Source organism: Nelusetta ayraudi, unplaced genomic scaffold (genome assembly GCF_046127955.1).
Source record: "Nelusetta ayraudi isolate G7.1 ecotype Tasmania unplaced genomic scaffold, CSIRO-AGI_Nayr_v1 ptg000001l, whole genome shotgun sequence".
Classification (NCBI taxonomy): Eukaryota; Metazoa; Chordata; class Actinopteri; order Tetraodontiformes; family Monacanthidae; genus Nelusetta; species Nelusetta ayraudi.
Window position 1 is genome coordinate 1,827,501 of NW_027466051.1, and position 26,637 is coordinate 1,854,137.

General features: G+C 47.8%; 5 protein-coding genes and 1 long non-coding RNA gene across 8 annotated transcripts in view; 1 reads left to right on the forward strand and 5 right to left on the reverse strand.

Moving 5' to 3' along the window:
- gng12b (guanine nucleotide binding protein (G protein), gamma 12b) overlaps positions 1-6,772 on the reverse strand; it is a 23,514-nt gene extending 16,742 nt beyond the window's left edge. The window contains exons 1-2 of one of the 2 annotated variants that reach the window (XM_076023332.1): positions 6,609-6,772; positions 2,457-2,557 (exon numbers count right to left, since the gene is read on the reverse strand). The gene's annotated coding sequence lies outside the window, so the exon portion shown is untranslated. Of the gene's footprint in view, positions 1-2,456; positions 2,558-6,608 lie in introns of those variants that run through there. The other variant, XM_076022942.1, reaches the window with a different exon arrangement.
- On the forward strand, positions 6,728-7,507 carry LOC142886349 (uncharacterized). The gene is made up of 2 exons (XR_012926417.1): positions 6,728-6,902; positions 7,328-7,507. It is a non-coding gene; the product is annotated as an uncharacterized LOC142886349 (long non-coding RNA).
- LOC142885682 (protein wntless homolog) lies at positions 7,255-12,604 on the reverse strand. Of its 2 annotated transcripts, none has more exons than XM_076022507.1 (11): positions 12,442-12,604; positions 11,612-11,878; positions 11,393-11,517; positions 10,928-11,083; positions 10,702-10,838; positions 9,707-9,875; positions 9,532-9,629; positions 9,083-9,146; positions 8,768-8,911; positions 7,566-7,649; positions 7,255-7,480 (listed from the first exon to the last, which is right to left on the reverse strand). In XM_076022507.1, the coding sequence occupies exons 1-11, from the start codon at positions 12,545-12,547 to the stop codon at positions 7,304-7,306; spliced, it is 1,527 nt and encodes a 508-aa protein (XP_075878622.1). In that variant the 5' UTR covers positions 12,548-12,604; the 3' UTR covers positions 7,255-7,303. The 2 variants fall into 2 exon arrangements, with proteins under 2 accessions (XP_075878622.1, XP_075878543.1); XM_076022428.1 differs by having other exon boundaries at positions 11,393-11,520.
- Positions 12,605-12,712: 108 nt separating this feature from the next.
- dr1 (down-regulator of transcription 1) lies at positions 12,713-15,142 on the reverse strand. Its single transcript, XM_076022729.1, has 3 exons — positions 14,308-15,142; positions 14,033-14,196; positions 12,713-13,873 (listed from the first exon to the last, which is right to left on the reverse strand). The coding sequence occupies exons 1-3, from the start codon at positions 14,537-14,539 to the stop codon at positions 13,724-13,726; spliced, it is 546 nt and encodes a 181-aa protein (XP_075878844.1). The 5' UTR covers positions 14,540-15,142; the 3' UTR covers positions 12,713-13,723.
- LOC142885829 (retinol dehydrogenase 8) lies at positions 14,554-18,374 on the reverse strand. Its single transcript, XM_076022598.1, has 6 exons — positions 18,063-18,374; positions 17,128-17,289; positions 16,863-17,042; positions 16,668-16,761; positions 16,105-16,288; positions 14,554-16,025 (listed from the first exon to the last, which is right to left on the reverse strand). The coding sequence occupies exons 1-6, from the start codon at positions 18,157-18,159 to the stop codon at positions 15,789-15,791; spliced, it is 954 nt and encodes a 317-aa protein (XP_075878713.1). The 5' UTR covers positions 18,160-18,374; the 3' UTR covers positions 14,554-15,788.
- Positions 18,375-20,213: 1,839 nt separating this feature from the next.
- On the reverse strand, positions 20,214-26,637 carry scinla (scinderin like a). Its single transcript, XM_076023545.1, has 17 exons — positions 26,479-26,637; positions 25,537-25,737; positions 25,299-25,453; positions 24,237-24,398; positions 24,001-24,150; positions 23,771-23,869; positions 23,554-23,686; positions 23,312-23,400; positions 22,971-23,186; positions 22,744-22,877; positions 21,736-21,826; positions 21,479-21,646; positions 21,195-21,369; positions 20,978-21,093; positions 20,779-20,856; positions 20,623-20,683; positions 20,214-20,524 (listed from the first exon to the last, which is right to left on the reverse strand). The coding sequence occupies exons 2-17, from the start codon at positions 25,718-25,720 to the stop codon at positions 20,370-20,372; spliced, it is 2,166 nt and encodes a 721-aa protein (XP_075879660.1). The 5' UTR covers positions 25,721-25,737; positions 26,479-26,637; the 3' UTR covers positions 20,214-20,369.

Below are 26,637 nucleotides of genomic sequence, written 5' to 3' on the forward strand. Positions count from 1 at the left end.
CCACAGAGCATCACACGGGAAAAACCTTCTCACACTCTCCTCCAGAGCGTCCACTTCCCACCCTCAACGTTTTGTCAGGTGGGGGCTGGTGGTTGGGGGTGGGGCTGGGGAGTTGGGGGCGAGGGGGAGGGGGGTGTCATACGATACGACCTTCAGTCTCCCAGAGGCTGGATCGCTGAGATTTTGGGCCTGAATTCTCGCACGTCCGTCTTGCTGAGCTCCGATCTCGAGCATTTTCAGCAGGCCTCGAGGGTTTGAAGCAGCTCCTATAGCTGCAGGACGCAACTTCCGAAAGTCACCCTGGAGAACGCAACCAGAGGACTACGAAGGAGAGGACGGAGGACGGTGGATGAAAAGGATCATCACTTCTGGAAGTTCTTCAGTGTGGTCGTCCACTCTCCCAACGGTTTTCGATGGGCTCTTTTCAGGACGGATGTGCGAAATAAACCTTTTGGGAAGGCCCTCATACGGTTCCAGCTCTGCAGCCGGCCTCCACTCCCAGACCATCACCAGCAGCCGGGAAGCCCGAAAAGACCCAACAATGCCAGCACAAATCTGGGGGAATTCTGGGATGTATTTTTTTGTGAGCGGCGCGGGCAGAGCCCAGTTCCTGCCAGGAGCTGCCAGGAAAACAACGCATGGGAACAAAAGGGTGTCGTTCCTCTGATCTGTCTCCTCAAACATCACATCAAACGTGCCCCCCTCCGCCCCCCATCCCCCTCTTCCTCCCACCACATCTATGAAAAGGAAACACATGATGCCAGACATGTGCAGCAACACACACACACATTGACACACACATCTCAGGGCGCAGACACATGAGCTATTTTCAGCGCTGACATATGGCTGCTGAGAAGCCACCAGTGTTGCTGCTGCTGCTGCTGCTGCTGCTGCTGCTGCTGCTGCTGCTCGCCGCCCCGCTGATCAAATGCATATCAACCGCATTACTTCCCACACAGGGAAGAGACACTCCCGCCTTTTGCCCACAACCACAGCGACGTGAGAGGAAGTGTGAGGCTGGAGGGACGGAGGAGGGGAGGGAGGAGGCGTTCAGGAAGCGGACGGCCAGCGGAGGGAAGGAACATGACCATATATGAGCAGGCCTTTATGAAACAGGATGGAGAACATGCCGGAGGAGCCGGCCGGCCGGGATCTCCCGCGGGTGCCTCACTAACGCAACAAACGTGTGCACGTCCTCCTACGCGCGCAAGCACACACCCAGGCGAGGGAGTGCACGCACTGCCAGTCCGACAGGAAGCTTCATGTGACGATTTATTAGAAGCAGGAAGGTTTCGGTACTTCCCCAGCAGGCTGCAGGGACCGTCGGAGGGTCGGGAGGTTCCTGCTGCTGCAGGAAGTAGAAGCTCTGTTCAACACCTGCTGCAAGCTCACCTTCGAAATCACTTCAGCGTCACAAGTGTGGAGATGTGTTTCCTTGTTGGGAAACTTACTGTGTGCATAGATTTGATAACACAGTGACGTTGCAGTAAAATCTTCTGCAGGTAAAGAAATCTAAGACATTTACACTAAATTCATAGAACCAGTGAAATCATATTTAATTCATGTCTCCATCCCAAAAATCAATCCAAAAAGATCATGGCCAAACATCAAAGTGTTATTTTGTGCCACTGTAAGTTTAAAAGTGCTGCTTAGGCTTCAGTCACAATGTGCTACTTTGAAAAACACAAATATAGGTCAACGTTTAAGGAAAAAACGTTTTACCGAAAGGAGTCAACACGGTCCTGCGAAATCACGTGTCTGAGGTGATGTGATGGCGGAAAAATGCTGTCACAGTTTCTGACTCGTGAATCCAAATAACGTCCAAAGGTGGATTCCAGGCGGGGGAAAAAACTCTGACCAAACAGGGTCAAAGAAATGAAAGTGAAGGGCAGCGCTCCAGAGAAGTGAAGCAAACCCAACTATGACTCGACACTGCCATCTTGTGGGCGACTTGCAATTGCCACATACTGCGTGTCGACACGCTGTAGGCGGTTGCTTGCGATTTACATCACGCAGCGGCTCTGAGAACACCGGTCACTTCCTGCACTGCACAGGAAACCGGACAGAACAATGGTAACATGGTGTCCGGACGTAAAAAAAAATGAGTCAATGTGTTTATAGAGCACTTATTAAAAAAACAAAAGCATTTTTATGTGTGCTGTTCTTCGATACAGACGACTGGAGGTGTTTCACGTGCAGAGCAGGTCTCAAAATGTATCATAGTTTGCAAATGTTTTGTTAACTCAGCAGACACATCCTGATATTTAAATACTTAAACTTAGGTGAAAAAAAAACCTTCCTGTGATGTAACAAACTGTCAGCAACTTGTCCCTCCAAAACAAAAAGTTACATCAAACTGTCATCAGGGGGCAGCAGCGTACGGGCCAGCTGACACAGACAATGTGTGAATATGAAAACTGACAGGGGTCTTCATGAATAATGGACAAGTCAGTTACCTGATGCCTCCGTCCAGGTGCACAGACGCTCGAGGACGCCGGCGGTGACAGCTGGGGGGCGACGGCGGGGCCGAGGCAACGCGTGAAGCACCGCTGAAGGTCTGCGAAGAGAAGCGGAGAGCATCTGAGACGATGTGATTAAAGATTCGGGCCGCCGGCGGATCGTGTGACCGCACCGAACAAAACACTGAGAATCTGATCCAAAGTCCAGAGAGCGCCGCTTCCCGGGAAACGCCAGGTCCCGCGGCGTCCACTCGGCTCCGGCCGAAGAGACAAGAAGCTTCCGCTTCATTCACATTCAACACCACATTGCAGCGGAACCAGCAGGGCAGCCACTGGGGCTGAGTGGATTAATAAGCTGAAGAGATTTGGAAGTGGAAGGAGGAGGGACAGTGCAAGATGTTGAGTCTCCTTTTCAGGTCTTCAACAGAGAAACATAAGGATGTTGATTTTTAGAGGAATCTTGAAGTAAAGTAACCTGGCGAGGAAACGTCACAGTATCGGTTTTGAAAAAGAGCCAATAGAAAACACTTGAAAGGTGATTGGATGAACATTCTGCCACATTCAGAAAGGACAAATCTGCTTTTGGTGGGGTCTTTTTAGTGTCAGTTAATTCAAGTGATAGGATTCTGATTGGTGCACGGTGAGCTGGGCGGAATTAAACCATGTCAAACGTCAGTCAGCAGAAGAGAAAAACTTTTCCCGCCATTCTTCTTGCTGGTTCTTCATTGTGAATAATTCTGGAGTAAATTTCCCACACAGCAAAGCTCTCTTGCCACATTCACAATCACCTCCCTCACGTTCTACGTCCCTGCTTGCATCAATCACATCCAGCTTTTTTAAGACCACCCCAATAACAAGGCGGGCTGAAAAACGGATGTGAGCCTTTCAAGACGGACACGCGCGGGTTCAGACTTTTCTGAGAATTCTGAGAGATTAAGGTGAACTTGCACTACAGACGGACGATGATCTTCGTGTCGTGTGGCAACCAAAAGGGAATTTTTCTACGAGTTGCAAGAAAACGTCGCCAGTCTTTGAGCGGCTCCGTAAGCTGCTCAGTCATGCTAAGTACAAACTCTCATAGCTCAAAGTCCTTCCTGAATGTTGCAACAAGAGAGCGAGAGAAATCCTTGCAAACTCATGTCGTGGCAGTGGGAAGATACTGGCCTACGAGTGTTTGCGATGCGTTACATCATCATGCGTCCTTCGGAAGCAATGCTCGGACGTCTGTTTCAACTCCGGAGGCTGATTTTTTTTTTTACGATCCGATGCGCCTCCGTTGCCAAGCGATCTTCGTCGTCCTCGTCCAGTTTATCATCGAGCGGCAGGACGTCGCTGCCCTGCAACCAGGAGATGCAGGAGGAGGACTGGGACAGCTAAAGTGCTTGTTATGTTGGCTAATTATGAGCGCAATGCTAACAAAGCATAGCAACAAAGCTTTAACTTTGCCTTTCATAAAATCCTAGAGTGTGTTTTCATCAAGGACGACTAGTTTGTCGAGATGAACTGGCACTGAAAGGTGAAGTTGGGTGGTTGGATAATTTGAATCGCTGTGGAGCGTCGGTAAGAACTCTGGACTTGCTCAGACCGGAAGCAGTTCCAAACAGAAGGCTTGATGGCAGTAGAAGGATTTAATATCAGGTGGAGAGTTTGAGTTACAGGCAAGCAAGGTCAATAGGAATCTCTAACTGGTCCAAGACTAAGAAGCTAGGACAACTGAAGAACAACAAACGGTATTATTCACTGTAGGGTTTAAATAAGGCAGCCAGTCCCTGCTTTAGTCTCTTTCAAGTCTTTATCTTCAGACTTGGCGCCTTAATCCCTAGAATCCAAACTTCTAAGTGAAAACCGAAGGAGAACAGAAGGAAAGGTGACTGAGCATAAACATAAACCAGGAAGGAAACCCCAGGCCTTTCTAACAGCTTCCCCCTAATTCACTTGTTAGTCTGAATACATTCATTCACTCATTCATCTTCTATCACCGCTTATTCCTATTCAGGGTCACGGGGATCTGTTGGAGCCTATCCCAGCTGTCTTAGGGCGAAGGCAGGGTGACACCCTGGACAAGTCGCCAGTTCATCGCAGGGCCACATAGACACAGACAACCATTCACACTCACATGCACACCTATGGACAATTTAGAATGTTCGATTGACCTCACATGCATGTTTTTGGAGTGTGGGAGGAAGCCGGAGAACCCGGAGAGAACCCACGCAGACACAGGGAGAACATGCAAACTCCTAATCTGAATACTTAATAACAAATTTAAAAAAAAAAGACTCTCAAGTTCAGTCCCTTTTTCTGGTCACATGTCACGCTAAAATAAATAATATTTCTCAACAAAAGGTCGCTGTGACATCGGTGCTAACGGTGCACAGGAAGTTAGCCTGGCTGCTGCCATCGGTGATCCACCAGGAGGCACCACAGCAAGCCACCACTCTGACTTATCGGTAACGCGATGTTGAACAACTGGTACTGAACTGAACCATCAGCATTTTGTGAACGATGGATATCGAGTGTTGCAGCCAGAGTGTGGCGCTCTGTGTGTTTTTGGAAGATTGCTTTTGTTTTGCCTGTCAACTGCTTTGAGTCTGGCCGGACGCTGTAGCTGGTGACGCTATCGCTAGCCACCGCGGCGTGAGGTCAGGAAGAGGAGATTCACACGGACCAACATAAACATGCGGCTGGCCTTTGACCTCTGACATCACTTCCTGCTCTAGATGGCGCCGCTAATTCCGCATAGAGCAACATTTGTTTTTCCTCAAACTGATGGGCTGAATTTCACACAAAGCCTTTTCTTTGCTTTCTTTCACTGGTTTCCAGAACAAAACTGTTGTTCCATGACGGATCTACAGTCACAACAACTCATTTCAGATCAACTGTTGAGAAGCAGTGACCCGAATGTGATATCATCACCATCTTTACTGCGTAGATGTCTCATTTGTTTCCCAGCAGAGGAGCAGTGGCTTCAGACTGACAGCTGGAGCAGTTTTCCAGAGGTTTTTTAGCATCCAGAGCTCCCCAGCCGTCAGGCCCACCTAGCATGGAATTTGAGAGAGGGAGGAGGTGGTGGAGGGGGTGCTGAAGCTGGTGATGGTGGGGGAGGAGGAGCTCGTCAGATTAAACCAAGCACGGCGAGGAGCTGCACCAGCGACTCCGGCGTTACCAGGCAACGCAGTTAAACCCACGTCAGCAGCAGGAAAGTCAGAGTCGCTAGAAGCCAGAGAGCACCGGCCGAGGTCCCGCAGAGTAGAAGACTGAAAATGGAGTTTCCTGACAGCTCAGTGCGGTTGTGTGTTCGATTTCCGCCGACACAAACTAAGTCGCATGAACCTTGGAAATTATGTGAGGGAGGAATTGGTTGTGTTGGGGTGATAACAGACGAAATTACCGTGATTCCACACGCACACCCACTACCTTCTCTCTCTCTCTCATGCACGCGCGCACACACACGCACGCACGCACGCACACACACACACACACACACACACACCATTATTCCCTTTCTGAGACGATTTAACTTTTTATTTGCTACCTAATAAAAAGCATCCAGCAGTTTAAGGGGAGTGGGGGGCAAATAAATTAGCTGTTTTTTTTTTTTGTTTGTTTTTAAATTATTAAAACACAAGCTAACAACTGAGAAAACGGCTGTTGGCTAGTGAAAAAGCACTGGGCAGCATCCACAACAGTTCAATATCACCAGTACCTGCTTCCTTTCTGACTATCCACTCGACTCTTTTTGGTGATTTAACGGTGACGTTTAAAAACCCGCACCGATTTTTCGTTTTGACCTTAACTTCTAGAATTTCCATCATATTCTCTGGTGTTTTTTTCCGCCCATTTCACGTCACAAGCACAGCATCGCAACAGGTGGTGGGCCGGGCGGCCTGCGCCTGTGTGTACACCTTCAAGCCCACCTGTCGTCCGTGCCAGTACCGTGGTGGTGGTGGTGGTGGTGGTGATGGTGGTGATGATGATGACGATGATGATGATGATGATGATGTACGAACAACAAACACGCACGCATGCATGGCTTCACCTCCACCCTAACCTCAAACCCGCTGCCGCTGGTGTGAAACAGGATGTTTCCGCACGGCGGTAACTGTCACGTCACGTTAGAGGCGATCGGAAGGATATCCCTGTAACACTCACCTGCACGAGCGCTTTCTTCCCGGGGCGGCAGAGATGGACACCGACAGCGACGATTTACAAAAAAATGAATAAGTTTATTGAAAAAAAAACAAGACGATGATAACCGCAAAATAACGTCCTGGAGAGCTCCCGACGTTAAAAAGTTTGACGGTGAAACACGGAGGGAGGCGGCGGAGGAGGCGGTGATCCGACTGAGGAGCCAAGAAGAAATGGGAGACTGTCTGGCCGCCGGCGCCGAAGGGGGCAAACAGCGGCCTCTGCAGATCGCCAGCAGTACTGCATGAGCAGCCGCCGGTAAGTTTACAGGCGCCGAAAGCGAAAATGTGGGACAAAAAGATCCAGTTACAGGCGCCAAAAGGTCAATACAAGTACACAACATGTTGATATGTCAACATTCACCTCGTTGGTGAATAAGACCAGTCTCAGGGCAGACACTCTATCACTAGACCACTAAGCTGATAATGTTACGTGAATTATGTGAATTTTTGCTTTGAAGAACTTACCAAAATAAAATGACAAATGCTAACAAGCTAATGTGTCACCTCAGAGAGCTTGCAACATGTGGTAAAGCGAGTGGATCACTGAGCCTGCTCATCTGAATTCTTCTCTTAGATTTATCAGAGTTGTTTTCAGCTGCTTAGAATGTGAAGAGAACGGTCAAGAAAGAGGCAGAGCTACAACCAGAGTTTAATGGTTTAATTTTTCACATCTGCATTCAGACTATGAGCCGACTCGCTGCCCTTCTTGTGGGACGGAGCGTAGAGGAAGACGATGGAGAAGACGTACAGGTTCCACATGCCGAAGATCCCCGTGAGGAAAGCACTGTGGACCTTGAGGGTGTAGTGGCCGCAGGGCAGGTTACCCTCACTCACCTGGAGACACAGCACTAGTTGGAGTCGGGGGTGAAACCACAAAAAAAAACAGATAGCAGGGACTCACACTATGTGAAGTGCTCACCTGGTTGAGGATGAAGAAGACGATGGTCAGAGCTGCACACGCCAAGGTCACCAGCATCAAAAACTTGAACCTGAAGATGATGCCCTGCAGAAGAAGCACATGTGAAAAAAAAAAAAAAAAAAAATATATATATATATATATATATATATATATATATATATATATATATATATATATATATATATATATATATATATATATTTTCAGGGATGAAAAAAAAATATATATATATATATATACATACATATGTATACACATACATACACACATATATTATTAAGGGTGTCAAAGTTATTAACGCGTTAACTCAACGCCGCTTTATCGCCGACAATTTTTTTATCGCGCGATTAACGCACACGGTGCTTTTTTAACCTTTGGCCGCTCCGTAGATTGTGGAAACGGGAAATGAATTGATTCACAGCACACGGTCACGCGCTTGCAGCCGGCTTGTAGACACAACAAAAAAAGAAAAAGACACTGAGCGTAGATGAGCACTAGGAAGGACTAACATGGATAAGGCGTCAATTGTAAATGGAAAGTTCCACTTCAAACCCCTGCCAGATGGCAGTCTTGAGAGGACAAAAGTGATACGCATTTACTGTAACGAGCGCTTCCATTCGGCGCCCATGTTAATGAATGCAGTAGTTCACACCAGACGCGAACAGGCGCGCGGCTCCCCTCGCGGATCGCGCCATGCATTTAACGTCAGTTCACTGGACGTGGAAGCGAAGCGCCGCCGAGCGCTTCCATTCGGCACCCACATTAATCAATGTGGTGGTTCACAGTAGACGCGAACAGACGCGCGGCTCGCGCCATGAATTTGTTGTTTCGGCGTCTGCTCTATTTTGTGCGCGAGCGATCCTCGTCAATACAGGAAGTCGCTTTTTTCAAACAAACAAACAAACAAAAACGAGAAAATCCGGTGAATTTTCGAAATAAACTAATTTCAAAATAAAAACCGAATGACAAATTCGATCATATTTGTATGTTATATTTGTCAGTACATTGTGGCAGAGTACGAGAGAGATTAAACAAATACACACAAACACACACATACATACACACAAAGATGAAGACTTGATCAAAATACGTCTGTTTGATCCTAGAGATGCCGGTCAGTGATCATTATGAAAGAGGTCTTCAGATGGACACCTGAGTGCGTGTTTCTATTTACACTTTACACAATCTAATTTAAATCAAACCTGATAGCGCTGCCTTCTGGCCGGTGGCATCGCATGAAGTTGCTGCATTTTCTTGCCAATGTTCCTGAACACACAGATCACTGTGCCACACAGAGACAAGAAGTAGAGACACGCAGAAATTGCCGCGACGACAATGAAGGTTGTCTGAGGCGCCCGATGAAGAAAAAAACATCCCTGAAGACTGAAGTCTGCAAAACCAACTTTACCATTGTTTTCCAGCAATGATCTGTGTCCATACTGTCCTTAGATTTAAAAAAAGAAAAAAAAGAAAAAGGGAAAAATGTTTGTGAGGAGCTGGTTAGTTTGAAAGGATACGGCCGCCATGGTGCCCATGTCTGAGGCCCAGATGCTGTAGAAGGGGTTGGTCAGATGAGTCCCTCTTGAGAAAAGAATACAACACTTTTTTTAAAAGTTTTATTTAGTTTATTTTCAAAAAAGTGAAAGAAAAGACAATAGAAAATAAAAAATGAAATTGTTAATATACTGTACTATCCGTCTACTACATGGCTCTGAAATCAATTTGCAGTTGTACATTAATTATTTTATTGGACTAGTTCTGATATATTCCCATACGATGACAATAATATAATATTTTTACCCTTATTCTTGAGCTACACTTCATCAAAATCCACATATACGCATTCATATATATAAATATTTACATATAGATACATACACAAAACTTTAGACACAAGTCTACATGTAATTATAAAGAAAAAGACATTTGCTTTGATCACAAAACTACAACGCTTGCGTGTGGTTACCTTTCACTCAAGTCAAAGAACAGGAGGACAGCCGAGCCAAACAGCACCAGGCCGACCTGCCACCAGTAGGCTGCCAGCCGGTTCCTCCGCCCGCCATCCTGTACGGGGGGGAAAGAGGGGAACATGAGGGTGGACAATGCAGGACAAAGGATGGGAGGAGTTTAAATGCACTCACCATGAGGTGCTCCCCACAGAAGATGATCCAGAAACAGAAGAGGGCGCCGTAGAAAACGCCCTGCTGCACGTCGACAAACAGCAGCATCCACGTCCGCTCCAGGACCAGCGAGAGCCACTCAGCCGGCAAGTCCAGCATCACCGTGGAGACGCCCAGGGCCAAGATCGCCCTGCCAAGTCCACACACATACACTGATGACTCCACTCTGAGTCCGAGCCGCAGGTGGAGCACTGACCCGGCTGCTAACGGAGTAGCAGAGCAGCAATCAGGGGGAGGATATTCCACTACCTCCAGGCTGAAGAGCGTCTGAAAGTGCAACTGAAGACTCAGCTGGAGGGAGGAGCTGCACTAAAACACTGAGCTGTCCCCTCCAGGTGTGTCAGCCTGCGGTCAGATACCTAAAAGCTATTCAGACAGAGGAGGTGGTATGGGAGTGCACTTTTTTTTTCTTTTGCATTATTTTTTGAAACAAAGAACGTAAGACAAAAGAAATACAGGCATATATATACACATAATCTGTCGTTTTATGGCCAGACCTGATCCATTTGTTCCGAGGTATCATGTCAATATGTTAATTCACAGAAAGCAATTTCCCTTCTACTACTACTGCGACTGCTACTACTACTACTACGACTATTGATGATGATGATATTTATATGGAATAGAAATTTTACACTTTGCAAGAAAAACATTTCCTGTCTCTTCAGCTTTTGTCAAACAATGATTTTTATGTTTTGCCACCGTTGGCAGTCTGTCTTCTTATTCAGTAATTCAGACAATTTGATACAGTCTATAACATTGATAGATTAATAAGACGTAAATTTCAGATTTATTTTTTGAAATAAAATATAGCCCAAATAGTATAAGCCACACGAGAGATGATAAATCGTCCTCCCTGAGCTAAAGTGAAAAACAAGCAGGAGGTGAAGCCAAAGGCACTGATCGCTCTCAGTGTGAGGTCATGTTTGTACTCAGACTTTAAGTCTCCCTCTTACTGCTCCAGGAGCGCCGGCTGCCTCGCCGCCAGGACGATTCTGTGCCAGTACCAAAGCGTGGCCCCGCAGATCCCGGGGGCGCTCAGTGTCTTCATGCTGAGCCACACTTTGGTGAAGCCGCCGTTCTGGTGGATGGCCTGAGGTCAGAGGGTCATTGAACATCACAGCCTGGCAGCAGGCAGGGAGAAGGGAGCGAGAGGGGGGATGGGGGAAGGAGGCCACTCACCACCACCAGGACGTCCTTTATCTCGCCAACACCGACGTTCGTGGTGCTGTTGGCCGGCAGCCGCAGGTTGAGAAGGTAGTACTTGTGGGCCACAGAACCCAGTTCCATCAACGGCACCGGGTCGCACTCGTAGAAACGGCCCTCGTTCTCATAGGTCTGCAGAGGGGCGTACCGTCACAGCAGGGAGCGGGATAGTGTGTGTGTGTGTGTGTGTGTGTGTGTGTGTGTGTGTGTGTGTGTGTGTATGTTTGAGGTCCCTTTTACAAAAAAATCAATACACTCTACCAACAATTAGTGCCTCTGAGTCTAAGTCCATCCTGCTTGCCCCACCTTTCCATGAAGTTGCAAACAGAGGGCTAAAAAAAATGAAAATGTTCTTTTTGATCACCGATCCGTCGAGGTCCAGGAAGACACATAAAGATCTGGAACTGGGTAGAACATGGGACCTTTCAACGCACAGTTTACCTTCGGAAGTGCAAACGCACACCTGAGCGGCCGCTCCTCCATCGAGTGAAACTTAGTGGTCCAATCAGAGGTCAGGACATCTCTGTAGGCCAGGCCAGCGTCCACAGTGAGCACGACGTCGCCCTCTGCTGATGAGGGTGATTGGTCATAGCGCTGAGTTTAACGTCTCACACGTCATTTGTTCTCTCCCCACGCAAACAGCAGGACACGGCCCCTTACCGATCTGGTTGATCACCCTGAAGGATACGTCCACCTGCAGGACCAGCAGCATGTACTGGAACCACGGGCTCATCTCTGTCCCCGGCACAGGGATGTGCACGGAGAAGACAATGTCGTTGGCATCTAACATCTTGGCCACGGGTTGGTCGAAGCTGCGGATCTGCTGGCACTGCCCGGGGCCCCAGGGTGCCAGCAAGCTGCCCGCCACCCCGTGGCGGCTAATACATTTGGTGGCCAGGTAGCTGACGGCAGCGGTGGGACTGGGAGCTGCAGCACACACGAAGGCAGAGTTCCTCACCTGCCTGCAGACCTGAGACTTGCACACATCCCTCAGCGAAGGCATCCCTCTATTGGCTGTGGCCTTCTGCCAAGACTGATACCTCTCAAGGTGGTCTCAGAGGGCGGAGCCAATGCCTAGCTGTGACACACTGTAACCTCTGAGTGTCGGTGACCGTTTGTGACATCACAAAGGGCTAAATTCAGGCTTCCAATAAATGAACCGACCACTACTGCTATGCCCATGTGACACAATGACACAATAAAACAACCTTACCGAGGCAAATGTCCTAACAGTATAACAAAAAAGCGCCCCAACAACAGAGAAAAAAATGGCCACGACAACATAGCAAATAATATCCCCAACAATAGAGTAAAAAAATGCCCCCCTCCACAATATACCAAAGAAATGGCCCAAACAATACATCATCTTCATGTCAAAGTAGGGCAAAAAAAAAAATCAGCTCTGCCAAGATTATGGAATACAGACGCCTCTTTAGTGTAACGGATACTGACGTATTCAGACACCACAAAAGAAAAGTGTGTTTACTCACCGATGAAAGCCCCGAGCAGGACGAAGAGCAGCTGGAAACTCAGAATAAACAAACCAAAGAAAATCAGTTTCTTGGTGCTCATGTTTTCTATGATGGCTCCGGACATTTTCACTTGTTGGGACACAGCGGTCTGCCGAGCTCTGCCTGCTGCCCAACTACATGGCCACACAAGCAGGGGGTGGGCTCAGAAGACAGTGGGAGGGGATAAGTTTCATCATGGGTGGAGTTTTAAAACAACAGCTTCCCCTCTAAAAAAGGCAAACACAAGAAATTTGTCTATAAAAGATGATTCCTTTATTGCTTATCAGGTCTTTGTAGCATAGGTGAGAAAACTAGGTTACTTTACACTGAGAGCTTTGACCACAGTCATAACGTTTCCTACTGCACCCGTGGAGAAAAGACGTCCACAGATTCAAAGCCTGAATATCAGAGTGTCTCACAAGGTGGTCAGTTAGTGATGCTGAACAATATTTTTCCTTTTATTATCCAGAGTCAGTAGCCAGAGTCATCTTTGCACCAACATCTCTAAAAAATAAAATAAAAAACAAATAAACAAACTCTGGGCTTCCATCCTGTTCTTTGGTTCTGTGAGACAAAAAAATAATCAAATTTTCTCTGAGATGAGGCCAGTCAGCAATACTGTGGGCGGTTTAAGATAGGAAAAAAAAAAGATGTAACGTATCAGAGGTGCTAAAAAAAAAAAAAAACTGCTCTTCTACTCCTCAAGCTTAAAAAAAAAGAAAAAAAAAAATCAAGAGTCCGTAAAAAGTGAAAACATATTCTGAGGGGAAATCAGAGAAACAGGCTGCGCTAAACATTTCTCGGTTACTGTAGACGTGCCAACAGGAAGTGCAGAAAAGGGATGGGGAGCTGTACTGACACCAAGAAAGCTGCTGACATGTCCAAGTTAATGTCCACCTTCAGTTTTCCAGCAGCACAACCAAAAACCTACAAGTTACAACACAAATTCACAGTTAACAAAAAAAAAAACAACTGGGGAGGAATAAAGATAGGAAGTAGAGATTATTCAAAAATAGGTCACAATCCTCTCAATCCAAATCTTTCATCATAGTTCTGCTAACGTGAGGCTGTCTATCCGTCCGTCCGTCCGTCCGTCAGTTGTCTCAGTAAGTTCAAATGTGCGATGATGTCGTCCTCCACGTCCAGCAGCCAAACACATGTCAAAGGTCTCTGCCCACAATGGTACAGAGTGAGCGTTTCCGGGCCAAACAAGTGTCCACCGGGAGAAGGTTCCCAGACGAGTCGGACCTCCCGCCAGGACTCACATGTCGTCCTCGTCGTCTTCGTCCTGAGAGGAGCCGGCCTGCTGGGCGGCGCTGGCAGACGCCGCCGCTGCCATCTGCGCCTGTTGGGCAGCCTGCTGCATCTGGAGCCACTCCTGCTGGGCCAGCTCCGCCTGCTGCTGCCGAGCCTGCACGGACACAGACACAGACCAAATTAGACAGGAGCCATTACACGTTACAATCCCCAACCTTCAAAAGCAAGTTGCAGTTTTGTGCAGGAAGAATTAAAAAAAAAATATAAAAAAAATCACACAGCAGCAGCAGCAGCAGCAGCTCACAGTTCCTACCTTGGCAAACAGTTCCTGTTGCTGTCTGAGGAGCTCCTCCTCTGGGATGCCCAAGTTCTCCAGCCGGGAGCTGGCCTTCCTCCTCTTCAGGGCCACCGTTTTGCACTCCTGCAGCACGTCCTTCACCTCGGTTATGTACGACGCGAAGCCGAGACTCTCGAGTGCTGCGGTGTGTTCGCAAGAGACCAAAGTTAAATGTCACCTCCGCTGGTTGCAAAGCAGTCACGCAAGCAGACAAGAGGTGGAGGAATGGGGTGGGACGGGATGGGTCTTACCGTTGATGACGTGCTCTGGCGATATGGTCTTCTTGTCCGACTTGTTGCATATTTCATTGGCCTCTGACGAGATGAGGTGGATGAACTCCGTGCAGCAGTTGACCACCAGCTCGCGGGCGTCGTTGGCCACCCGTACGTTGGGCAGCGTCTCTTTAATCATCTTGTTGATGGCCGCTCTGGGAATGGTCAGGTCGTCGTCGTTTCCAGAGGAGGAGGCCATCGTGGCAGGCATATGACCAATAATCGTTTGTCCAAAGTAATAAACACCTCGACTTTTGACTAGGTGGCGAAACGCGTTAAAGTTAATCAAGCGTTTTTCGTTAAACGGCTTCCCGTAAGCTTCCCCGAATCAAGAACACGTAGCCTAGTTGTCCACAAAAGACGTTCAAGTGCATTTAGCCGCTAGCTTGCGTACTAGGGTAACAGAGGATGTGCTTGGCTGACTGAAATAACGCTCACTTCAGACGCAGACCCCCGCTATACACAACCTGGGGTCCACAAACACAGGAACGAACTAACTCACAATTACAGATGTGCTAGAAAAGGGGAGTTACGGGCCTCGCTAGCTAGCGAGCTAGCTACTAGTCTTGCTAGCGGCGGTCCCCGTCGAACCCGAAAAGGCAAGTGAAAGCACCGCAGCCAGTGAGCATGGCTAAAGCTAGGCTAACCGGCACTTTTTTTCAATAATAGCTCGCCGTCAAGAGAGCAATGGCTGGAAAACCGAGACGTATTCCTCTCCAGTCGGGCAATAAAAGTCCGTTGCACAAAGGAAATCAAGGTGAAAAGCAAACCCTATATAATTTAACATTCGGGAAGGCACACGCTTAGCTCTCCCCGGAAACAACGTCAAACAAACAACCGGAAACCACTGCCTGCCACCATGTTCGCGCCTGTGTGATACTTATCGCCATCTACTGCCTATTATAAGAACTACAACCAAGTCTCATTCTGTCTCATACGTTTGTATGTTTGTTTGTGCGTTTCTTGTGGGTGCTTGTGAGTTTCCAGACTTTTGCTGCTCTGATCTATAAAGATCATTTTAAAAAGAATTAGACCTTGTAAGGCTATATGCAATGCGAGGCTTGGAGTGCGTGGAGTAAATCCCAGATTAGGCTCTGTGTAAGCAAAAACGTAATCCCTTGTTCCCCACTCATTGTTGAACTGCTCGACTACGGTCTGCGCACGCTAAACAGTTTTAAATTAAGGTTTTTAGAATTGAAGGTGCTTCACATCATGTGCTGACTTTCAAAGCTTTTGTGAATGTCAATTTACGTAATCTACAATTCAGATGAAGACATGTTGAATGAGCTCTTTGAGACATTTCGTTACTGCATTGTTCTTCATTTTAATCACATTGATTTTTTTTTTTTAAATAGTATTGAATAAAATAAATTGTGTCTTTTCAGAAACCAATGCGCAGCTAAAGCTATCTCTAAGAACAAAAAAAAAAATGCAGAAGTTGAGAAGACGAGACATTCTCCTCAGTTGCTCTTGTCTTTTTCCAGCGTGAAGCTCTTGCGACTCCTCCAGCGCAGCATCTTAAGGAAGTTCAGACTGGCATTGAAGACCTTGTCGTGCTCAAATACCATTTTATAGAAAGTGTCGATGGGGAGGTCTCCGTTGGGGTCGGCATATTTCAGTGTGGTCATGGGGGTGTAAAGCGTGTTCGTCTGGTGGCGGAACGGTGGGTTTTCCATGGTGATGATCTTGATGGTGTGCTGGAGGACAGAACAGGGATTTAAGTCGCTGACGGAACAGAACACAACAGAACAAGATTTTTTTTTTTTATATATCTACCTCTGCTATGTCCTCTGGAGACTGGCCAAGAGTTTCAAAGATCTGCTTGTAGTTCTTCAGATAGATGTTTGTGAACATGTCTGCGGTCACTTTGTCAGCTTTAGTCAGGTCAGTCTTCAGGCCCTCCTCATAGACTTTGCGCTCAAACTCTGTTATGACAGGTCCAGGCTCAATCAGGCTGATACTGAAGAGAGAAGCCACAATCACTTTGATTGAAAGTTTTCTTTCATTCTGCAACCTCTGGTTTTTACGAGAGTGGAGCATTTTTGCAACCACTGCAAAAATGCACTTGCACGGCCATGTCTTGCATTACTACTCTGTCAGGACACGTCTCATACTGATGCTTGCGATGACGCATTTTGGTTGGCATATTTTTTACCTGGCTGTTGCAGAATAGTTGCACAATATGAGTGTGCCAGTTGAGACATGGCCAAGCCGTGGTCCATGCAGGATTAGTCCCTACGGTTTCTCCGTTCCATCGTGAGTGCGCTCAGAGTGTGGCATGACTTATAGAGATAGTAGGACACAAAATAACAGGAGCAACATACGGAACGATGTCTTACTTGAGATTGAACCTCAAGGCTTGCACTGCCAAGCTCTCGCAGAAGCCCTCCACGGCAAACTTGGAGGCTGCGTAGACGTCGTTGAAGAGGATTCCTGCCGGAAGGAAATCAAGTGAAACAGCCGACATGTCATTTTTGTCACCAAACCCCGTCCTGTATGTGGTCAACACCCGCATTGAGACGTCTCTCACTCACCCTGAATGCCCATAACGCTGCTGATGACCACGATGTGGCCTTTCTTCCTCCTCTTCATGTCTGGGAGGATTTCCTTCAGCAGCCGCACCAGCCCAAAGAAGTTGGTGTCCATCACAGCCCTCATCTCATCCATGGACTGACACTCGATGGGTCCAATCAGACCCATGCCGGCGTTGCTGACTGAAGGTGAACATGGAGGAGAGGGGCATGTGGGGGTCAGATGAGGGCTCGCACAGTCATTGGCGGTCGGCTGGTCTGAACTCACTCAGGATGTCCACCCTGCGCTCCGGCAGACTATCGACACAGGCTCTGATGGATTCCTCGTTGCACACGTCTAGCTGTTTGATCTCCAGTGTCCGGCCCAGAGTGCGACCCGCCACCTCCACCAGCGCCTCGCCCTTGCTGAGGTTCCTCATGGTGGCGTAGACTGTAAGCACACATTTCAGGTTCACACCGCTTCAGTCTCAGCAAATGAATTTATCTTGCCACATCAACATAGACACATTTTAGCCACGTTGACTGTTAGACCTTTCATATTGGAGTGACCCTGTGTATATACATTATGCATATTTCATACGCTCATCACCCTAATAGCATTATAGATATTCCCAAAGAGTTTTTCCCAGCACTGATGCTTCATGCTGCTCTGGTTGATTGATTAATTTTATTTATAGAATAAAGCGATGACCTCCTTTGGGTCACCTGGACCCCCAGCTTATTGTTCTTTAAATTTCTGGTATTTATGAAAAACCACCAACATGGTAAAAATTAAATGAGATACAAGCTGCAGATTTTGGATTGTGTTCCGTGTGCTTTGATTGGTGACCTCCAGCCTGTGAAACCAGCAAAAACACGTCTGTCACAGTAGGCGTCTGAGGGTGCAGGCCCAGAAACCATACATTATATGTTCCTACACCAAGCCAGCAGAGGGCGCTGTGGTAATGGCAGGACCAGAGTGCTCCCCTTTACAGGTCAGAGAAATATCAAGGCTGAAATATTAAAAAGGTAGACAAGCTACATGGTGACATTGCAATGGATGCATGGATGTGTAATGAGCACAACGGCTGATAGGTCAACAAATAGTTTAATTGCCAACAAGACAAACTAGCAGCATCAGTTCCTCGACTGTTTTTTTTTTTGTTTTTTTTTTAAAAATTCAGTATCATGCTGTAATCAAACATCCAGGACCATCACACTTACCCATGAACCTTTTCTTTTCATCCTTGGCGATGTGGGCGGCCAAGGCCAGGCCAATTCCCGAGGAGCACCCCGTGATGAGCACCGTCTTCTGGGTCATGGTTCCCACTCGGCGGAGGATGGAAGCAGGTGTAGCAATAGAGCTGACGGGATTCTCTTATAACCCCAGCTGCTTAATCCGCAGGTCTGCAACTCAGCAGAAGCCTCGAGCACATGGGTTGAAGATTACACACACACACACACACACACACACACACACACACACACACACACACACACACACACACACACACACACACACACACAGGGGTAGATCCTCAAAAAAGGGCGTGCAGCGCTAAAATGCGGTGCATTTTGCGGCGGGATTGCGCCCGCAGTTTGCGCCACAGATGCGGGGATCCACAAAGGTTTTTGCGCTAATGACATGCAGGCGCAAACACGCCCACGAATGCGGCACCTGAAGCAGGTACAAATGTTGCGGTCTGGCAACCTGAGAGCAGTTTGCGCCAAAGGTTGTTGGTGAGTGCGTGTGTTTGACAGTGAAACTCTGCGAGGATAAAAAGCGCTCCTGTGCGCGCCTGGCATTACGATGTTTGTCACCAACACCTGAGTACCATTTGTATTTTTCATAGCCGATCTAAAATATTGGCATATATACTGTAGTCTATGCCGATCTATATGTACGATTTGGGGAGCTATATATATATTTCAGGCTTTTCAGAGAGGAAAGTTTCACTCAGAAGCCAGAAACACTCTGACAGACAGAAGCTGCGCCTGGTTTTGGTTTGCGGTGTTTGCGTCTGTCAAAGTGCGCGCGGACACGAGCGCAAACTCTTTCTGGATCTGCCGCTGTTTGAATGAGGCATATTTGCATAGAAGGGGGTGTCATTTTGCGCGTAATGACTCATTTAAATACATTCAAATGAATCTGGCGCAATCCTGCCGCAACTTGCGCCGATTTTCGCGTTTGCGTCCCCTCTGTGGATCGGAATCACCGTTTTTGGCGCTGTTTACACGGATTTTCAGGCGCAAAAGCCGCGCAATCGCTTTGTGGATCTACCCCAAAGTCACTTTTGATTAATTCAAAGAGAAACCTGCGACCAAATTGTTTACAGGCAACACGATGGCAGTAATTCTGACTGTTGGTGTCCTGTAACTTTAGCGGAACTAAGTGAGTATTTAGGGGGTTCAGCGTTTTCCGTCACGACACTGTGGGGTAGATCCACAAAGCGATTGCGCGGCTTTTGCGCCTGAAAATCCGTGTAAACAGCGCCAAAAACGGTGATTCCGATCCACAGAGGGGACGCAAACGCGAAAATCAGCGCAAGTAGCGGCAGGGTTGCGCCAGATTCATTTGAATGTATTTAAATGAGTCATTACGCGCGAAATGACACGCCCCCTTCTATGCAAATATGCCTCATTCAAACAGCGGCAGATCCAGAAAGAGTTTGCGCTCGTGTCCGCGCGCACTTTGACAGACGCAAACACCGCAAACCAAAACCAGGCGCAGCTTCTGTCTGTCAGAGTGTTTCTGGCTTCTGAGTGAAACTTTCCTCTCTGAAAAGCCTGAAATATGTGTATGGCTCCCCAAATCTTATATATAGATAGGCATAGACTACAGTATATATGCCAATATTTTAGATCGGCTATGAAAAATACAAACACTACTCAGGTGTTGGTGACAAACGCGTCTTGCGTCTTGACTTTCTTTCCATTGTGGAAGCAGTCTTGGTGAGACGGAGGAGGCATCGCAATGCCAGGCGCGCACAGGAGCGCGTTTATCCTAGCAGAGTTTCGCTGTCAAACACACGCACTCACGAACAACCTTTGGCGCAAACTGCTCTCAGGTTGCCAGACCGCAACATTCACACCCGTTTCAGGTGCCACATTCGTGGGCGTGTTTGCGCCTGCATGTCATTAGCGCAAAAACCTTTGTGGATCCCCGCATCTGTGGCGCAAACTGCGCGCGCAATCCCGCCGCATTTTAGCGCTGCGCGCCCTTCTTTGAGGATCTGCCCCACAGCCACTTGTGGTTGGACACACGCACGCAAAATCACAACACACTGATCCAGATTTTTCCTTTATTTCTTGCGGACTTCTTGCACTATTCTTCTGGTGAACTAAAAAAAAAAAAAAAATCAAAGCGGACAAATATTTGGCACCAAATTCCATTTTTATTTTTGAAGAACAGAGAATGAAAAAGGTTCCTCTGCAGCGAGTAGGAATCTCACATCATCTTCCCATTAGACAGAGCTGTCGGAGTAATGAATATCTGCAGGCATCTCAGGTGCAAGACACTTTTGGTGGTTCTCAGTGTGCGTGCAGGCACTCAAAAGCTTTTTCCCAAAACTCGGAGTCCCAAGCATGGAACCAGCCAGTGAAGGTCAGCGGCTCTTCCCCCTGCTCGATTCTGGTGATGGAGACTCGGTCCCGGCCCGAGGGGTCGGAGTCCAAATAGTCCTCAGCTGAAAGACAAGAACAAAAAAAACACAACAACAAAGTTTAAACATCGTATGTCCCCTTCATTCATGTTCTCTTCATCTTGGCCTCCAAATACACAGACCAATTTTTAAGGATCCTTTTTTCTCGTCATCCCTGGCATCCTTTCCAATCCAAAGGTAGATCTGGTAGAACAGAACAAAGATTTGGGAAGAATTCAACAATTAAAAAAAAAAAGCTCTAGGAGAGCCCAGATAGAATAATCGACTTAAGGACCCACCTGATCCCACGTGTCCAGAATCATGATATCGTCGCTTGCCAGATCCGCCTGGGTGAACTCGGGGGGAATCTCCTCCGCCTGAATGATATGCCAATCAAGTGTATCAAAATGTTTCAAAACCAAAGCTTATATTTGTGCACCAACATTTTAATATTTTTTTTTATTTATTTATTTTTTTTAACTGACTGAAGTGACTTACGATGAGCCTCCCGGTGCTGTTGGAGATGGCAAACAGCCGCGGTGTCTTGACCGCGTTCCGCAGGGCTGTGGAGGTCTGGTACTCGCCTTTTCCTCCCAGAGCAGCCCAGAACTCATCTAGGAAGGGAGGAAAACAAGACGGGTGTGCACGGGAGTCTTGTGCCACGCTCACTCTGTGGATGTTTTTTTTTTTTTTTTTCCCCTTCTTAAGGGCTCACCTGGCTCGCTGGTCTCCTCCACCTCCTTGGTCACACCTCCCATCAGCTGGGACACAACCTTGGCAGCAGCGACCTCTTCATCGGTCATCCCCTTCCCCTTCCACAAAAAGCAGGACTGGGGCGACTTCAGCAAAAACACGTCGTTTGTGTTGAGGGAGGAGCTCACTGGCTCCACCTGTGTGTGTGAGTGTGTGTGTGTTACAGAAGGAGGGAGGGAGGCGTCAGTCACTTCCAATGCCAGAATCAGGCAAAAACACACCTGCTCTGCAATGATCAAGGCTGACCTCGACAGCGCGAGTGCATCTGTTGGAGCTGAAACGTATGTGGAAGAGCCGTTTGCTGGCTGGTTTGGTATCACCATGCTTGCAGGTCCCACCCCGATGGATCACCAGGGGCTTGTTCTTGAACAGGCTGACCAGGTGAGGAGGCTCCTGGCCCTGAGGGACACGGACCTGACCAGACCAGACAGAAAGCAGAATCCCACATTGCAGCCATGGACCATGGGGATGACAAACTCCCGGAAAATAACTTTTTTCCTCACCTGGGTGGCTTTTTGACCCAGTGAATCATCCAGTGCCACAGTGAGAAGAGCAGAGGCTCCCAGTTCTTGTTGGCTGCACTTCTGCCCTTGCCTGAAAAAAAAAAACACAAAAAAAACACCAAGGGTGGCCGTAGCACATGAATCACCCAAGTTCAAACTCAAAAGCATTCATCTGTTGCTTTTGTTTGATAAATGAGGACCACCAGATAAAGAAACCCCGCCCATTCAGATGGCCAAAATCCCATTTCGCATTTTAGACCTGCCACCGCCTGAATTTCATGGGCAAATCATGGAGCTTCACCCCAATGAGATGACGCCACTTCCAGAATGCAACAAGATCATTAAAAATGATCTTGAAAATTAAAAATACAAGTCTTGCACAAGTTCAAGAATAGCTGAAATAAGACGCCAAATCTTTGATAGGCCCACTAAATGAAGATCTGGAGCATCTACACCAAAATGAGTAGTGGGGGGAAAGCTTAAAAATGGGAGTCAGCGGAGCTCACGACATTTCATAGACGAAAAAAAAAAAAAATTGTTTCACACAGGAGACAACAGGGCCAATTTGGAGAGTTCCAGCCCTGTGGAAGTCACGCTCCATGTCATGGGTCACCAACATGGTGCCTGCTCGCACCAGGTAGCTCCACCCAAAGGACTGCACCAGTAGCCTGCAGGCCACTTTTAAAAATAGCACAACTCGTTGAGCTGCGCCTAAAATGCAATTTAATCAAACCTTGTTAAGTCATTGTTGATAATTATTGAGAACTCAATGACGTGTTCAGTATCTTCACATAGATCATTATCATTAATAATATAAAACTGAGAAATTTGTTTATTTCAGGAGAGTGAAGCAAACTGGTTGTCCTTCATATGACTCAGGACTCATGAAGTAGCTCTCAGGTTCAAAAAGGTTGGTGACCACTGTTCTATGTTACCAACGCAGAGGAGAAACCCGCTGGTCTGGCCCAGACAGGAGACCACCTGCATGGTGAGGAGACAAGAACTTACCAGGTGTAGATGATGTACTTTTCTCTCCCTTCGTCTCTGTAGGTGTAGAGCAGCAGGTAACAGTCGCCGCCGTAGAACTGGCCGTAGGTGGAGGGGTCCACAGGGACCTTTTCGCCATCTTCCACACGCCAGATCTAGATTAAATTAAAAAAAAAAAAAAGCATAACTATAAAACATCAACGCACTGGACGCACTGGCGGAAATTCAGTCAAGTCTGTGGCAGAAACCTGGAGGTTGCCAGAGCCGTCGTCCACCATGCCGTGCTGCGCCGCCATGACCTTGTCCTTGTGGAGTTCGGAGGCGTCGAAGGGCACCTGCGGCACCACGGCGATCTTCCCGATGATGTAGGGGTCGGTGGGACCGGTGGTCTCGTCTTTGTCCAGCCAGTTGAAGAAGAACTGCTTGAAGAGGGTGGTCTCGCCGCCTGACGGCATGATCTCCACCTGGCAGTGGGCAAGCAAAGGTCACACCACACGCATTCATGGGAAGATTGCAAGCGTGGGGGGGGGGGGGGGGGCAGTGGAGCAGAATTGCATTTGGGTTTTTTTCCTGTGGTCTGTCGCCTTACGTGAGTGTTTGGAGCGTAATCCTTCTCTTTGATGAAGGCCTGCGCTCTCTCAAGTGCCTTGGCGCGCTCTTCGGGATTGGCATCCTTTCCTTGGAGACACGGGTCAGTAAAGAAGCTCATGTCACAAATGGTGGTGGAAACAACTGAAATTGCTGCCAAGACCGTTTCTCGCCATCAGATATTTTACTGGGGGGCATCGTCGGGAAGGAACGGAGGAGGAGCCTTGTTCCTGTTTTCAGTACCTTTCCAGACAAACAGCTTTTTGTTGGCTCCATTGTCCAGGATGTAGCAGTCGTTTTGCGAGAGCATTTCCTGCTTGAAGGGGTTCTCGTCGGCAACCAAGGTCACGTCCATAGAGCCGTCGGCATCAGAAACCTAGCAGGCAGAAGAACCGCAACACTCTGAGTCTGTCGCTGTAGAAACAGTTCAAAAGAAAAAAAAACATTTCCGTCCACTGACCAAATGGAGAGACGCGACTTTCGCTGTATTCCTGTCCTGCCGCTTGTCCGTCTTGTCTGCGTCGGCTTCCGTCGGAAGGTCAGGCTTGGGTCCAAGTACCTGTCGGCCAAAGGAAAGACACAAAGTAGCAGCTTAAGGAGCCAGGAGGGGCAACAGCAGGAGAGTTTCTGCACTTCCACAGAAGATAAATGTAATCGGTTAATAAATAAATTAATAAATAAATAACTCACTTCAATGAGCTTTTCTGGTTCGGAGCCTTCGTCGATTATTTCTTTTTCGCCGCGGCCAGACATCTCGGTATCTCGGATGGCGATGGCCAGCTCGTTGGCCTTCAGCCGCTCAAACCTGTTGCTTTTGTTGCCGCACCAGACATAGATTTGCTGGCATGGCACAGAACACAGAAGTGGGTTAACACATTCAAGGACGCTTGCATTGAGACACGTGATGCCCTATGCCTCTCAGTTACCAGGTCCAGAATGATGATGAAGCTGTCGGAAGAGTTGAAGCTGGACCAGGACAGCTGCCCCTCCGTCGCTCTAATGTGGCGGCGGCCTTTGACCTTCAGCAACCGCTTTTCACGATGCTCGTTGGCCACAACATGATTGAAGCCTGACGCAACTCCACCTTTCTTTGAGCAAACAGAGGCAGACGATAAATAAGTACCGGCTCGTCTCACCTGACGGTCACGTGGGATGTTTGACGTTGCAAAATGTCCTCTTTTGGCATGAGGCTCGAATGTTCATCCTGGAAAAGGTTTGGAATTTTGACAGCCACTGCGCTGGGCTCGACGCCGAGCGGCGATGCTGGGCAGAGCCCAACTACAAGAAATCTGCCGCATCCACGCCATGAACAACGTCCCGTTTCTGTCACAGCTAAACTCTGGCTGTAGGTCCGCCTCCTGCTCCTCTGAAAAGTCCAGATTATTGGTTCGGCAATAATCCTGCAGGCTGAAAAGCATTCAAATTGAAGCTTTTTAATTGTGGATCAGTGATCAGTCACAAGATGCTGCGACGTCACAAGGTTTTTCTTTTGTTTCCCTCCCCCCACAAAATGGAACCAATGCCACCAACTGTTTCTCTTTGTCTTTTGGGTTCCCCAAATGGAGCTTCCAGTGCCTCTTTTCTTACCCCTTTTCATTCGAGCCGATACACATTACCGCACTACCAAATGAACTCTACTCAATTGTCTGGTACATAAAAATGAAAACTATAATAAATAGGTAGCAATTTCAAAGTTAAAAAAAAAAAAGTTTGCAAAATGAAAAGGAAAAGAGAAACAGACTACAAGTGTGGAAGCAGATAAAAATGAGCCCCTTTTCTGCACAAAAGTAACTTGAACGAGAGGTTGAGCAGAGAAAATGCACCGAGCCGAGCAAACAAGCTGGTAAACGCCCACTTGCTCTTCAAGTCAGGACAGTGTGGCTGTGGGCGTGGCTTGTTGGGTGCTGCCTGAGGAGCTGCTGCTGCTGCTGCTGCTTCTCTTGGAGAGGACGTGAACCTTTCAAGCAATAGGGTCTGTGTTGCTTCACCTTGTATACAATGCCGGTCTTGAAGTAGCGTTGGAAGATTTCACCCTCGTCCCCCTCATACTCGATGAACTGGTTGGGATAGTTGCCGAGGTGAGTGTCCATCTGGGTCATGATGATGGCGGCAGCACAGCTCTCATCCTGGGAGGAGTTACTGCCTGTGCAGCACAGATGATGGAAACCAGGATTGAAACATGGCATTTAAAACAAACAAACAGTGCTCGGCTTAAGGTCTACTCACCCATCCAAGCGTGGACATTGTATTGTTTGGGAGCTGCAGTGGTGTACATCACGATGTAGCAGTCTCCCCTATAGAACTGGCCGTGCAGGGCGGCAGCGACGGGCACCAAGTCCATCTTCTCGATGCGCCACACCTGCAGCCCAGGCTCTTGGCCTGCCAGGTTGAACTGCTCCTGCAGAGGCATGACTGCGCAGGAAGAAACTGAGGGGGGTGGGAGGTGGGAGGTGGGAGAAAGAAAAGAAAAGAAAATAGAATAGAATTAATTGAGTTTACAGACAGTCATGCAAGTGTTGCGACTCCAACAGGTTTTCATGAGTTTGTTACAGTTTACTGGCCAACTTAGTGAGTGAGGCTGCTGAACTGAGCGGTCTGTGGTAACTTTGATATACAAATATTTTTTTTTGTACTACAGTATTTATTTTTGAAGTGACCTAGTATTAAGTTGCTCTGTTTGTGTGAATTCACTGATTTTTGCTCGGAATAAAATTCTACAAACAAACACGCTCACACAATAAACAAACAAACAATGTAATCTGCGCAGCTGACACCGGAGCGCCGCTGCGCATGTTGTGTTGCCGAACTTGTACAGCAGGTACCTTGAGGTAATGACTACAGCGGGGCGAGGTCGTGTAATGCAAGCTGGGAGTGTCAAGTGCACAAACACTGTCGAACATCAGGGGCCAGACGAGAACCGATGGTGGCGAAAGATTAAGAAAACCTTATTTTCTATACACGGCCCAAATGTTGCGTGCTGTTCATCGTTTTATAACGCTGAACGAAAACAACATTGATATAGGATCACCTCATTATTTCCTACAACTTCTACCAACTACAAAACTTGACATTAATTCAAACTGTGGCACCAAAGAGTCTCTACAACAGTTTTCTGACCGAGCAGAAGCACGCGGACGGATGCTGCTTTTCCCCCCTTTCTTTCTTTACCTGAGGAGGTGGTGGGACCGGAAGTGGCGGCGAGACGGACGGCTGTGCTGGAAAAGTCTTCGCACAGGTGCAGCGCATCAGGCGTTCGTCGGTTTAAATAGTCCGCAGGTAGACAGGCACGTTCGCGTTCTGGAGGAGGGGCGTGTCCGACCCAACCGT